Source organism: Ptychodera flava, chromosome 17 (assembly GCF_041260155.1).
Source record: "Ptychodera flava strain L36383 chromosome 17, AS_Pfla_20210202, whole genome shotgun sequence".
Classification (NCBI taxonomy): Eukaryota; Metazoa; Hemichordata; class Enteropneusta; family Ptychoderidae; genus Ptychodera; species Ptychodera flava.
In genome coordinates this window covers 34,201,922-34,216,919 of record NC_091944.1, presented here as the reverse complement: position 1 = coordinate 34,216,919, position 14,998 = coordinate 34,201,922, and the positions used below count along the sequence as shown (strand labels likewise).

General features: G+C 37.5%; 1 protein-coding gene across 1 annotated transcript; it reads left to right on the top strand.

Moving 5' to 3' along the window:
• Positions 1 to 1,477: 1,477 nt before the first annotated feature.
• Positions 1,478 to 13,858, top strand: LOC139116127 (nose resistant to fluoxetine protein 6-like). Its single transcript, XM_070678670.1, has 14 exons — positions 1,478 to 1,837; positions 4,404 to 4,555; positions 5,401 to 5,479; positions 6,026 to 6,122; positions 6,973 to 7,226; positions 7,671 to 7,847; positions 9,072 to 9,168; positions 9,575 to 9,848; positions 10,684 to 10,763; positions 11,191 to 11,298; positions 11,638 to 11,776; positions 12,214 to 12,394; positions 12,806 to 12,948; positions 13,485 to 13,858. The coding sequence occupies exons 1-14, from the start codon at positions 1,612 to 1,614 to the stop codon at positions 13,635 to 13,637; spliced, it is 2,160 nt and encodes a 719-aa protein (XP_070534771.1). The 5' UTR covers positions 1,478 to 1,611; the 3' UTR covers positions 13,638 to 13,858.
• Positions 13,859 to 14,998: the final 1,140 nt, after the last annotated feature.

The window sequence follows — 14,998 nt, the reverse complement described above, 5'->3', positions numbered from 1 at the left end:
TATACACAGAGATGGTCTCTGAGTTGGTTGTCTTAGTTTCGACAAACATTCGTGTTGACAATCTTTCATGTCGTTTCAAAACACAATATTGACGAAAACCAAACCGATTAAATTTTGACACTATGTCAATAGGTTAACCCTGACATATTTACAAAGACAAAACGACGCTGATAATGGTTTGGTGTGTGTCTTCAAACCTGTCAAGTTCAGAGTAGTGATGTGTAAAAGTAGCCAAACCGAAGACCAAAAAATAATGCAAGAAATGAAAGTAAAATGCACGTAAATGAAATCCTGACTGACTAAAAAGTCCTCTTTGAAATCAGTGTGATTTGAAAGAAGGACCAAAACGTCCAGAGGACATGGAATCCTCAATGATAAAAACAATCAAACAAACAAAAACTTACGCATGCGCAATACGCCATTCGCATGGGTGAGATTTTGTCAAAACATGATTAGTCTTTTTCCTTTCAACGAGTCCTCAAATGTCCTCACGTATCGAGAATAGAATTTCAGTTATATTATCAACCCTCCAGTGACCGATGAAGTCAAAGCATAAAGTCATTGCTTTCAATAAGCAGAAGTGTGGGTAAGGCCAAGAAAAATAAAAAGTTTGTTTCTCACCCTAGACATATTGCAAAAATGATGCTGTGACGCGAGGTTTTTTTCTCTCAATTTTTTTTGTATTTTTCAACCAACAAGAAGGCGCAAAAAGTATGAAAACAACATAGGAATGCACACAGAGATAAATGCGCAGCAGTGTTGCTTTATTATTTGTGTATAGCAACAGTTCTGCGGTTTGACGTTCAGTACAGCAATGCGTATGTGTACAGTTCCAAATGGAATGTTAGTGTCACTTATTTTGTTTACAGTTCTGTTTTATACAGCACTGTGTTATGCACTATCGTCGCGTTTTTTTTGGTTTTTTTATTTCCCCACGAACAGAAAACAAAGATTGACGCGGCGGGTCTAAATTGACGTGCGCGAGGATGAGAAACAATTTTTTTATTTTCCTTGGCCGCGCCTTATGTCACAATTTTACCAAAAACACACTGTAGCTCAAAACATCAAGGCCATGTTCCTACCTTTATTGTTATCGTGAGTAATTCAACTCAGGAGAATTAAGAGATGACACAAAAAGGCAGTTTTGCGTTACCAGAATGTGATAATAAAAACATGTGAAAAGATAAGTTTATCAGAAATTTCAATAAACACATGTTTCAGCATCTGGGATTTACAGTCTCTTGTCGCTGGATCGCTCGTTTTACATGTATAATCAACGTACTAATACTTAGAGACCTTAGAATGTGTTATCGTCCTCTAGATGGCGTGATACTGCAGCTGTCATTATCTGTCTTTGTTTGAGTAGATGAGTTGTGCTCTGGTTGAAATGGGGACATGTTTATTTTTGTGACACATATTTGTTTAGAGCACATGACTGTCAATAATTGACAGGAAAAGGTCGGGCAAGGTAAATCATAGTCCAACTGTTTTATCGACTTATTGCTAGCGAGCATATTAGGACAGTAACTTTGGAAAACCAGTCCAGTCGGCGATACGTTGTCTGATATATCGTACATATAAACTGTCCCAATCGTCCCTTCTTTATCCGCCATGATGGCTAAGCAGTTCACGGCGCTATGCTGTATTGTGGCAGCAATCTTACTGTCGTCTGCAGCCGAGGCACAGAACATCATGGACGGCACGTTTGAAGAGTTGAGAAAATCACTGACACCAAACGCTACCAATCCTTTCAAGAACGTAACAGAGAAATGTTACTGGGACACCGTACAGTACATGTTTGATTTTACGCTTTTCAAGAAACCATACTCAAGAGAAAGTGAGTGTACTTATTTGGATGTTGTCTTGACGTAAAGTTTTAGCAGAGATTCAATGCATATTTCAATGCATTAACAGCACTTAATATCAACAGCTTGCAGTGATCTCTTGCTTGCATGACTGGGCGGGGTAAAACATGTAGGTGTATCTGGGGTCGCTGTTGTTAAAATGACTATCAAGAATGCCATTATTATAAAAGGAGAACAACTGTCCAAAACTATTCGAAATTGTCATGGGTGTAGCATATTATTCACTACAACACGGCTGTATATACAAGGTGACTGATTAAGCTTGAATATTTAGGTCCAATATCGTGGGTATAAAACGTTAGAGTTATTGGTCGATATACGAGACCGACATACTCGATAGATAGAGTCATTCTGTTCCAATGCTTAACCTTCGGTCTGTCAGTTTTGTGTATGTATGTATGTATGTATGTATGTATGTATGTATGTATGTATGTATGTATGTATGTATGTATGTATGTATGTATGTATGTATGTATGTATGTATGTATGTATGTATGTATGTATGTATGTATGTATGTATGTATGTATGTATGTATGTATGTATGTATGTATGTATGTATGTATGTATGTATGTATGTGTGTGTGTGTGTATGTATGTATGTATATATGTATGTATGAATGCATGCATGTATGTGTGTGTGTGTGTGTGTGTGTGTGTGTGTGTGTGTGTATGTATGTATGTGTGTATGTGTGTATGTGTGTATATATGTATGTGCATTCGCCATTCAAGAAAGGTGATTTGAGAAAGGTGATTACGATCCCCTCATTGTCATTGGTCTTCATGTTGTATTGCTATTTTAATATGCGCAATTAAAATCGCGTGTTATGTTGTTACCTGGAAGATATTACTTTGGGAGTTTAGAAACATGTCACCGTTCTTAAATAAATCAATAAAGAGAAGGAAAAGTTATACATGTATAAGGCAGTAGGTTCCTCGAAACCGAAAGACTTAAACTATTGCTCAAAATTTCTTTGGGGAATTTAAACCACGTCCTTTCGAAATCAAAATCAAAATCACGAGTCACCATACAAAATGTTGTACTAGTGAAATAAATGACTCAATATTTATCGACACTTTAAATCCAAAATGGCCGTCATTTCCGATTTTCCAAAAATAAGCAGGGAAATTTTGTTTATTTTATGAGCTTCAAAACTAGCCTCTGAAAGTGGCAGGCCTAAAAGTATGTTAAAGTTTTAAAGTCAGAATATCTATCCCAAGGCGCATTCTACCCTAACTTGGACGCACATGTTTGTCACAGGTCGCAATAAACGGCACGCTGGTTCTCCTAAATAGCAGATCCAGATTCAGAGTGCCACATCCTGAAGTCAGATGTGTGTTTTCATTCAGAGTGCCCTTTGCTGAACCATTACAGATGTGTGTCATCACCAGGCTTAAGATAAACAGATAATAAAGACAATAGATAAAATGCAACGAAAAGGTGTGACGTCGACTCTAAGTCATTGTTACAGATGAGTGACAGACAATGGTGACGTCAGGTTCGTATCGTTTATAAGATCGCGTGACAGACTCTTGACATGACATATCATTGTTGCATTCCACATGAATCAAGCATAGCTCTGTGATGAGTGCATTTCAATAAAATTGTGAAATGTTGTTACTTTTGACTTGGTACTTTAGGACTTTCCGTTCAAAAGAGTCATGGGGTTATTGTCTCAAAATAGCTAATTTGTCCTGTGCAGAAAGATTTTTAATTCGGCCTCTGAAAATGACAATATTTCTATTGTCTTATGGTATGAAAATTTGTGTGATTTACTTAAAGGGGTTTGAAATAGCCTTTACCCTGTTTTTGTGACACCTTTACGGGCTCTTCAAATAGGAAGGCATTTTCATCACAAATATTCGTTGACCTAAAACCCTACACACGAATTGTTTGGGTATGTTTGTCTAGGCGTGAAACTCATGCTGGATAAGTGTCAATGTGCACGTTTCGAATGCAGCCAGCATATAGACCTAGAGGGGAAAGCAAGAACAGAATGTAGAGTACATTGAAGTGTGAACAGACGGGCAATGTGGAAATCCTACAGAGAGAGAGAGAGAGAGAGAGAGAGAGAGAGAGAGAGAGAGAGAGAGAGAGAGAGAGAGAGAGAGAGAGAGAGAGAGAGAGAGAGAGGGGGGGGAGAAAGAGAGAGATACATGGACAGACTAGGACAGCTGAATCGTGACATGATATGGCAGAATACAGAGATAGAATCAGATAATTATTTGAGGAGTAGCATTGTGCGTTTCCCATAACATTCCCTCAGGAAATAAGGTAAGTTGGATGGGAACACTTTTCTAATTTTAATTTTTATTTTAATTTGAGTGTGACTTATAAAAACACAATAAAATTCGGAAATGGAAGAAATTTAGGGTCGGAGCGTTTTGAATGGGTATGGGCGGGTTACCGGAAACGTTTTTTGTTATTTTTGCCTAATGTACTCAGTCTACTGTCAAGAACACAACCGTATGTTGTACACAATAATAGTTTTTTTTATTTAAAATGACGATAAAATCGATTAATATCATTTCTTCTACAGTGTACTATTCCTCAGCTTACTTTCGAGAAGACTATGACTTGACATGGAACACCAAAGACCCCGGCAACTTTCACATGTGTAGACAGGTCAAACCAGGCAACGAGACTACATTTGAAGCCACTTACTGCTATACATTAACTATATTTCCCGCGGTTAGTATGCTGATTTTGAATACTTTGTTATGAAAATGTTTTTTGCAACATGTAAAGATGTTCATATTTCTACAAAAGTGCAAGAATACTATATCGTTCACGTCATGATTGCTCACGAGCAAATTTATTTGCTTCTCTAGAACAACATGTGGACTGATGTTATATTGACCGTGGCGAAGGCACAAACACAAACACACACAGAGACACACACACAAACAGTCTGTTTATACTGTTCTGTGATGTATACATTTATATAATGTAATATATAATATTGATCAAATATATATAATATATATGGATATATGAGAGAGAGAGAGAGAGAGAGAGAGAGAGAGAGAGAGAGAGAGAGAGAGAGAGAGAGAGAGAGGAGAGAGAGAGAGAGAGGAGAGAGAGAGAGAAGGAGAGAGTGTTTAGATTCGTCATAAGCTTATCAAAATGACTCTTAGAAACACCGGGCCTCCTGCAAGTTATTCAACTCATCGGCATCTGGCCCCACTCTCCGTCTTTCAACGAAGATTACCAACATTAAAATCCCACTTTCTAAAAAATATCATTCTGCGGTCGTATTCTCTCTTCTGTCCTTGACGCGCGCACTTAAAGGGTCTGATGCACCCGTAATACACATCTCCAAATGTTAATCGAACGTCCCAACACCACTTCCTTGCTCGACGCTACGAAATTCACGTGTCGGGAGCAGAAAGCAAGATAGGGGACAAAATTTTGACAATCTTCAAATACACTATAGGTGGAGTTGCGCGGCTCATCAGACTCGTTGGCCTTCTGAATACGGGGAGGGGAGTTGCATTAAATGGCTACCAAACTTTTTGCTTTCTGAATTCCTGTAGAGAGGAGATACATTGTCTAAGGGAGTGTGTTATCCGAATTCCTGCACACCGGAAGATATACAGATACTTGTTCGACAAGGTACTGTGTTTAAGTCAACATTAAAGTAGTACGCGCCTCGAAAGTGAAAAAAACTGAAACTTTTGCTCAAAATTTCCTCAATGGAACTTTTAACCATTCCCTTACCAAATAAAGTATAAAAATTAGGGGTAAACTCGCAAAGTTTGGAACTAGCGAAACAAATTACGCAACATTTTGCGATATTTGAAATTTAATATGGCCACCATTTCCATGTTGACTCTATGGAGGGAAAATTAAGTTTGGGATTTTCGATAAACTAACCTGTGAAAGTTTTTCTTTCTCCAAGAGCTCTAAAATGAACCCCAACAAATGGTAGATGAGAAAAGAATTGTAGAAATTTGAGAGTCTGACTATACCGAGTCCCCGAGGCGCGTTCTACTTTAAGTACTGGTATAAAATAGTCAGTATTTTTGTTTACTTTATCAATTGTTTCATTCGAATTAAATGTTTTGAAAACTTTGATGTTTGCGATAAAATCTGCATGTAGCTTTGTCGTAGTTTTTTAGAGTTCTGTAATTAGTCCTCGTTAATTTACTTCCAATCCAGGTTTAATCAGCTATCCTACCGTACCACCATGGATCATCCTGATAGCTTCCTGCGCCGAAGAAAGTTATGAATTGAGAACAAGCGATATTGTAGCAATGTGAGTCTACAAATCTCCTTTAGCAATCATTTAGTGTCTGGGCTGTATAGCTTAGTTGCACAACATTCTCTAAGTTGTGTACCTTGAGATCAACTGTTTTGAATTCTGTATGTCTTCTCTTCAGCCTGTGTATTTGTTTTTTGTTTGCAAGTTGAATTTGCAATAGAGCATGATCTAGTGTCAATAAGCCCAATAGGCTCCATTGATGTACCGTACTCAGTAGCTTACAGACAACCAACTATATTTGGCAAATAATTCGTCACAAAGTATACTTGCAAAGCAGATGTAAATGATATGCAAATTAGGAAAAACTTGATACCCTTGGTATATTGTTTCAGAGATTTTAATGAACTAACACGATGAACCACACTGTGATATTTTCCGATACAGATAAAGCTAGGAAAGTTACAAAACTTCCTTTCTATAATTTTAATTTGTATGAGCCTCTTGGGATAGTAGTTACGTTCGTGTGCCAGTGGCTGTAAGTTTGGGTGATTTTTCTTGTTTTGTATGTCAACAGCACTGTCTTGTTCTACTCCCCAAAGCATGTTGAGATACACATTATTCAGCTTGTTTGCCTGTACAAGTGTAAACTTGCGTTGTTTTTGTTGATGGGTGAATTCTGGCCCAGACCACAATTCACATGTCAATACTAACAATTCACATTACACACATAAATGTTGTGTCGAATACGTGGAGTTTCGACATGCTTTGGAGAGTAGAATACGAAATTCCAGTTGACGTACACAACAAAACTAACAACGAAAGAACGTCAAAATTTACATCTACAGAACGTTTTATTATGATGTTAGGTCATGCTATTATAGTAATGATTATAGTTTATTTTCAGTACACTGTGTGCAGTTTTAGCCGCTGTTCTCATATCCGGAACCACCTATGATCTGATACAAAGACACAGGGCAAAATCAGATCAAACGGAAGCCACTGAGCCTGTTGACATAACAAGCAACAAAATCGTCGATGAAGCTGAAGCTGAAGCTGAAAAACCGCAAAATGGCTACGTCATAGACACTCCACATCAGGAAATCTTAGAGGTGGTCGATTCCGAAGAGGAGAGGCCGAATCGAGCAGCAAAATGCAAAAGTAGGATGTTTAACAACAGAATAGCAGCATCACTTACCAACATTTGATAGTGATGAGGTTGTCTGTCATTAAAATAATTCATTTTGTTTTTTCTGTGAAGTTTCACCAAACAACAGACAGATGAGTGCTTTGGATATAATATACGATTGCGTTAATTTTAAAGTTATGTTCCATAAGTAAGTCAATGACTATATAAAACAAAACTTACAATATAGAATTAAAGGGAGAAAGTTATTTAAATTTCTTCTAGTTACCCACTAATCTATTTCATTTTTCGCTCATTTAACTTTTCTCAGTCACCACATTCACGTTAATTTAAAACGTTATTTTAAATTACTTTTCATAAGTGGGACTTTCATTTTGAATGACTCGACAGAAATTAGCCCATTGTCTCCTAAACGATGAGTTAATGTTTTTATTGAATTTCATGACTCATTATGGCAGAGTTCCTTAGCAATTGTCTGGTGGCATTCTCTGTCCTCAACGCTGGACGAAAGATCCTGAGTCCACCAAAGGGAAGTCGCAGCATAGGATGTTTGAACGGAATTCGAGTTCTGAGCATGTTTTGGCTGATCCTCTATCACACCTGGTTGTTCCTCGGATCATCATGGTCTTACCTCGGTAAGTACATGGCGTAGAAATGTTACATAGAGGGCAGTGATCCACTGACAATCACGCTACATGTTCTTTATTCTCACGTGAAAATTCACCACTAGTCAAACAATGATCGATTTTCTCAAAATATACATGTAGTTTGACATTGAACATATGTGTTTCGTGAATGCAAATTTATCTACAACGTGACTGACTGACCGCCTCGGATCGTTTGGTTGGACCACATCCTCTAGAAAGACACACAGTGGTTCTACAATTACCATTGCTATTAAATTTATAAAAAAGTTTGACGTGCAATCCGATGTAGCAATTGTCTACTAGAGGCAGGGATTGGCTGTCTCGATCATCCTTCGAACTGCAGTGACTATCGTGTAAGTGCTGTGTTACAATGTTTCAACGAGGCAGCATAATGTAATCGGGACACAAATGATGCTCATATACTTGCGGCGGGGACACAATTACTGTGGTGCAATATTATCTTCAGGTAAAATGTGATGAAATGTGTGGAAAAACATCTAAAATGTAAAACACAGATTTCTATCACCTTGTAGCATCATAAAGTTGACCCCGAATACTTCAAACCATATTGAATACAAAAAAAAAAGAGGACAGATTAGCATGGGGAGAATATTTGAGGAGGAGGAGAAACTGAATGCCGAGAGCACAATTACTCAATTGAATAGAAAGCACGTGAAATCAGGTGAAGAAATTGGTCAATGGAATGAAACACTTTCTCTTTCTTCTTGATACACTTAACACGATTGGAACTAATTTGGGATAATTGGATGGTGAAGTAATGCCGATTTAATGTTTAAATGTTATCTCATCTGCTTTTCTTTTTAGATTACACACTTGTTTTTATGAATAATTTGCAATATTGTTACGTTTTGTTATACGGCACCTAACAACTTTGAGAAATTTGAAAATCCAATTATCCTAAATTAGTTCCAATCGTGTTACTTTTGAGGAAAGATCAGAAGAACATTGGAAAAGAATAGTCGCCACGTACCAAAAATGATAAACTGTGGACATTCCAGGGTTCCCCGGACCGTATTGCGCCTCTAAATAACCCTGAGATTTTAAGTTTCCTCATAATGTATACTGTGCATTAAATTAAATTGAATCAAAAAATCAACTCAGTACAATTTTCTTCGACCTTCGGTTGTTATGGCGCCCTCTATTTCTTACATATCATTACACATTTGCTACATCACCAATGTACTTTTACAGACAATCCAAGGTATGTCACTGAAGAAGTACGACGACGTTTGGCGACACAAGCCCTTGTGGCAGGAGATCTTGGAGTGGAAGCGTTTCTTGTTCTCAGGTTGGACTACGTCCTCTCTCTGTATATCTTTGTGTCTTTGTGTGTGTGTGTGTGTCTGTGTGTGTCTGTCTGTCTGTCTGTCTCTGTCTGCCTGTCTGTCTGTCTCTGTCTCTGTCTCTCTCTCTCTCTCTCTGTCTCTCTCTCTCTCTCTCTGTCTCTCTCTCTCTCATATACACACACCAAAACTGGCTTTTATATTACAATAAAAATGAGATCACGCTTGTCCGAAACATACTTTATCTGTTCTCATTATTATTTATATATATATATATATATATATATATATATATATATATATATATATATATATATATATATATATATATATATATATATATATATATATATATATATATATATATATATAATTGATTTCCTGTTTTGCATTCATTTTACTGTCTCTCAGTGGCCTTTTGGTAACTTACTTAACTTTGAGACAAATCGACCGAAATGGTGGTCCACTTCGCGTCAACTGGGGGCTTTTTTACCTGCATCGCTATTGGAGACTGACACCAGTATATGCGTTTTGTTTGATGATGTACACAACATTAACTCTACACATGGGGAATGGTGTATGGTGGAACTCCTGGCTTGGTGCCCAGGAAATATGTCAGGAGCGATGGTGGGCTAATATGTTTTATTTTCACAATCTTTATCCGTATCCCGGAACAGTGAGTGAGGTATGTAGATAGAATAGATCGCTCTTTGCATTGTCACGCTTGTCTTATGTATCCTCGAGTGTGACGCGTTCGTTCAAAACCCATTTATGGATACATTGGTCACTTTGACGATGGTGGCGTTCTGCTTCAAAAATTCAGTGTGATAATAAACTGACTAATAATGTCGTCTGCTGTACTTGTTATCGAGGGTTGTACAGAAGTTGCTCATAACGACAAACTCTTTTATGAATACTTGGTTTGGAGTTGGCAAAGTAAACTTATTTTCCCTACAAAACATTCCTAAACCAATATACTAATACATGAAAAGTAAAAGATAATGGCGCTTTTAAATTCTCGACAGCATAAAAATAATATAAATGGTTTGTCGACGATTACATAACGTCACTAGTCTTTATTATAACACCTACACGGCTGGTGTGGTAGAAATCACATTCTGTGTGCCCTAAATATTCCATATTTCATATTTAAGAAAAATTCACTCGAGACAGTTGGTTTTTTTTAAAATTTCTTTAAAACCATGAGCGTTCTGGGACAAGGAACATACTGAGTTCTCATCTATTGAATTTGTGTGTGTACATTTCTCTTGCTGTTACAATGTAAGCTCTAATCTGTCGACGTCTTGGTCGAAAGTACGTACGTCAGTGCTTCGCCGTCACCACTTCAACATATAAATGGTCACGGCTTTCCATCCTTTAAACAAAATAAACATGCTATATTTGACTGGATTCACACCTTCAGTTCATTCTTTGGTGACATAAATGAACAAACAAACACTGGACATGTTTCTGCATCTCGAAAAATTAATGTTCTGCTCCTATCCTTGTGTTATGCTTAGTGTATGGGCTGGACGTGGTATTTATCAGTGGATATGCAACTGTTTATTTTCAGTCCGATATTCATACTTTTGTTCTACAAGTAAGTTTCCTTTTCCCTTATTTTGCAGTTTATGGATTAAAGGTATACAGTCGCCTGTAATCTAAATATGCCCATATATGGTCAAAGGGGCGTTCCTTGGTATTCAAAATGCCCATGCAAGGGCGCTGTTTTTAAAAAGCGGTAACCCGCTTAAAACCTGTGATTGGTTAGATTTTCTCTTTACCATGGTAACTGTGGCAAAAATTGGAACAGGTGACAGTATACCTTTAAACCTTAAACAGGTTTTGAGAAAAAAAAACCGCATCTCTTCACTTATAATGGTACTTACTAGTAAAGTGGTAGGGACTCGATATGAAAGAAAAAATCTTGATTAAGGAACTCTCTGTTTGTTTGTGTAGGCTATTTGGTTTTTCTAGAATCATTAATCTTCCTACATTTATCCATTCCACATTTATTGGCATTGCAGGTCATGGATAGGCGGAACTGTTGTCTCCGTAATTTTATCTCTCGGTTCGTTCACTTACAATGCGTACATATCGTACGTACAGGGCAGGACCATCGGTGGAGACCCCGAGTAAGTTTCGTGATAACTTCAAGATACTAATGAAGTGACAAAAAGAGTGTCCATCGAGTATCAAGGAAGCAAATACACAACTTGAAACTTGACGCCCTTCACCTGATGACGCACAATTTAAAATAGTCGTTCCTGTCTGTATGAGAAGGAAACTTTGTGGTAAATCTGTAAGATCGACCAAAATGTACAAAAAAGTATAAATGTTGATTTTTGTAAGAATACCAGTGAGATTGTGGCTTTATACCGTATTAGCAAATGCACAGCAGTATTAAAATGTATTGTCTTCTCTATTATGGCTGTCTGTAACGAAATATCTTACTTAAAATCTGTTTCTGTCAGGCTGTATAACGAGCCGAAGTACGACGAAGGAGCTTGGCTGTACACGAAACCATTCTATAGACTTCCTCAATATCTTGTCGGTGTTGCCCTTGGATACGTGATATTCAGATTGAAAGGGAGAAAAATTCATATTAACAAGGTAAGAAAATAACTGAGGACATTTGAATTGAAGGATAGTGCGAAGCAGAATAGAAGTACGCGGACAAAATCGACAAGATTTTACATAAGTCGATACTCAAAAAGAAAGGACAAAACACTGGCGGACAAATAGGCAGACCAATAAATATACACCGTACAAGTTTTGAATTATACATGAGAGACAATAAGAAATTTAGACAAAGTGATAGACAGATAGATAGACAGATAGATAGACAGACAGACAGACAGACACAGACAGACAGACAGACAGACAGACAGACAGACAGATAGACAGATAGATAGATAGATAGATAGATAGATAGATAGATAGATAGATAGATAGATAGATAGATAGTTGTTGTACTTAAATTTCAAAGAATCAAGACTAGGATATTCCTTTGCCACAATTTTTTTCTACTTTTTTCTTGCTCATTGCAGATTCTCAACTTGTTTCTATGGTTTTGTGCGGCAGCTATTGCAATAGCTGTTGTATATGGACCCTACTCACCTTCTTATCGTGTACCGCAATGGGCCGCCGTTCTCTATCAGTCCGTGTTTCGCTTTGCTATGTCGCTCTCCATTGCTTGGGTGATATACGCATGCGTCACCGGAAATGGAGGTGGGTTTCATATCAAAGTCTTCCTGTCTCATTGGCTGACACAATGAAACATCAATGGCCGGATAACTCAAAACCTTTGGGAAGAATTCCATTTGCAATTGATGTGTTGTCACCAGAAATGTTACTACGTATTTAAAACTGGAAAGTATGGCGAAAGAAAGAGCCCTGCAGAAAATGACGCCGTTTCAGTATGTTGTGTTACAACCGTGAAAATTTAGAAATCCGATAACAAGTATCGGCGACATGAACTAGTCTAACCAATTAACCTCAAGGCAGCGTTAATTTACTATGCATCTTTCAATTTGTATTCATCTTCTCTCTGCCAGACCATGCATTCTGTAAGTTTCTATGCGAATTTTATCTCTACTTCTGATATATTATCCTTACTTTTCCGAATCTGTGTGTCACTAGGACCAGTAAATAGTCTGTTGTCATGGCGTGGTTGGTTACCACTGGCTCATATGAATTACTGTGCTTATCTGTTACACCTGGTCGTGATCTTCTTGTATACGTTTGGCTTCGAGACTCTGTGGCACTACTCAGACTTCAACTTTGTAAGTATTTGTCACGTGATATTGGGGATAATTAATTAAGTACGTGTAATTGATATTTCGATATATTTAGTAACACTGTGTCTTCAACCGTTTCGTACAATACCGATTAGGTTCGTGGTATGGAACAACACCTTGCTTGTCACAGTATCTACTTCTAGAATAGTTTTAGTATATTGTGTCGATTTTCTGGAAAAAAGAAGTGAAAGATTACATATTACGTCATGAGTTTGTAGTATTATCAATGAACAGTTATATTCGCTCTTTGTAGCTGTAATCATAAGGAAAGTTTCAGTGCAATCGCCAAAGGGAATACTTTTGAGATTCTCCTAAAATAATCTGTCATAGCCTGATGACAAATATCAAGTGGTTTGTGACAAAATGATTGCCTTGCAAATTGTTATAATGTTTGCAATTTGACTATACGAATCTGGATAAATTTAGAAAAAGGTATGCTGCACTAAAGGCATGATACATTAATTGTCACTCGACATGTGATAGTAACAAAATGTCTGCCCTTCCCATTTCAACTCATCCAGGGAATGGATTATGTGGCGATACTGGTGATGACATATTCCCTGGCATTCGTTGTTGCCACTGCAGTGGAAATACCTTGTCTGAGTTTCGAAAAAGTCGTCATTCCGGACAGAAAGAAGAAACTAAACAACTCCTATCAGTTCAGCCAGGGATGATAGGATTTACTGCTTTTAGCTTTGACTATATATACTAGGTCGTCAATGTGGAGAATTTAGGAAATTATAGCTGTACCAGTGTTATTTCTCCTTTTACATACAATCTGTATTATATGGTAGCTTTGTGATACTTGTGTCTTACTGTTATATCATAAGTATAATCAGTCGATAGCGGCAATAGGTGCGTGACTTTGATAATATTGTATTAAATTTATTCTATGAAACAAAGACATTGATCTCTGTCTCTGTCTATTGTGTTTATACAAAAACAGCCTTGCTACACTGCGCTAAGCATATACAGCCTTCCCCTCCACTGTCTTTGTGCCAACTCAAGGTGCTATCAAATCGTAAAAGAGTGTTCTTGGTGTTCGGAATCACGATTAAGGGGAACTTCAGACCACAGTACGCGTAGATGGAGTAACTGGCGACACGGGAATTAACGTTGCGCTCGAAACTTTATTTCCCCAGGTCAGCCTGATGGCTGCCTGGGGCAACTCTTAGCTCCGAGAGCGTGGAGATATGCTCACTCCAAGGCCCCCAAAGTCCGACTCTCAAAGTTACAATACTTTGTCGACAAGAAAACTTGCCAACGCTAGTTTCACAATGATTAATTCGTAGTATGTATGAGACATGTCACAACATCATTGTTTTAAATCCAAGCTGTGAAAATATGAAAAGCGATACTTAACAGCTACAGTTCTGATAAAAGTTCGTCTACATTGTCTTTCTATTGTCCAACCTTGCGTGAGACATTTCATGCATAATCATAGGAATTCACGATACATGAGGGTGCCAGGAATGGTGCTGCCATTGAATTTGAACACAGGAGAGACTTGCAAATGTAAATTTGCCGCCAATTTTGAAGAATTACACCTCCGGCAAATCGTGGAAATTCAAGCCCAAGTGGCGAAATGTTGAAATTTGGCGAATTACTAGAATGAAGATTTACAGTAACCGGTACAAATTATAGAAACATGACAGTGCCATGCCGTGTACGACGTTATCGTTGACGAGGAATTCTAGTCCGGACTGTGATTCAGTCATCATTAACGTTGTACATCACACAAATAAAGGCCCTATCGACAAATTGAACAGATCAGCTTTGAACACGATTGGAACTAATTTTGGATAATTGGATGCTGAAGTAATGTCTTTAAAATCTGCAAATGTAAACTTATCTTATTGTCTTTTTACTGTTACACACTTGTTTTTATGAGTAATTTGTAATATTGAGACATTCAGCTATAGAGCACGTAACATTTTTGAGAAATTTGAAGAATATGAAGATCCAATTTTCCCAAATTAGTTTCAATCATGTTTTTAAGTGAAATTGAAGTGAGGTAGAAAGGGTATTAGCAAAG

Excerpts from the sequence above, each read along its gene's own strand:
- LOC139116127 (XM_070678670.1), top strand. The coding sequence starts at position 1,612 with ATGATGGCTAAGCAGTTCACGGCGCTATGCTGTATTGTGGCAGCAATC. Across the intron at positions 5,480-6,025 it reads ACAGATACTTGTTCGACAAG|GTTTAATCAGCTATCCTACC; the intron begins GTACTGTGTTTA and ends CTTCCAATCCAG. Across the intron at positions 11,299-11,637 it reads ACCATCGGTGGAGACCCCGA|GCTGTATAACGAGCCGAAGT; the intron begins GTAAGTTTCGTG and ends TGTTTCTGTCAG.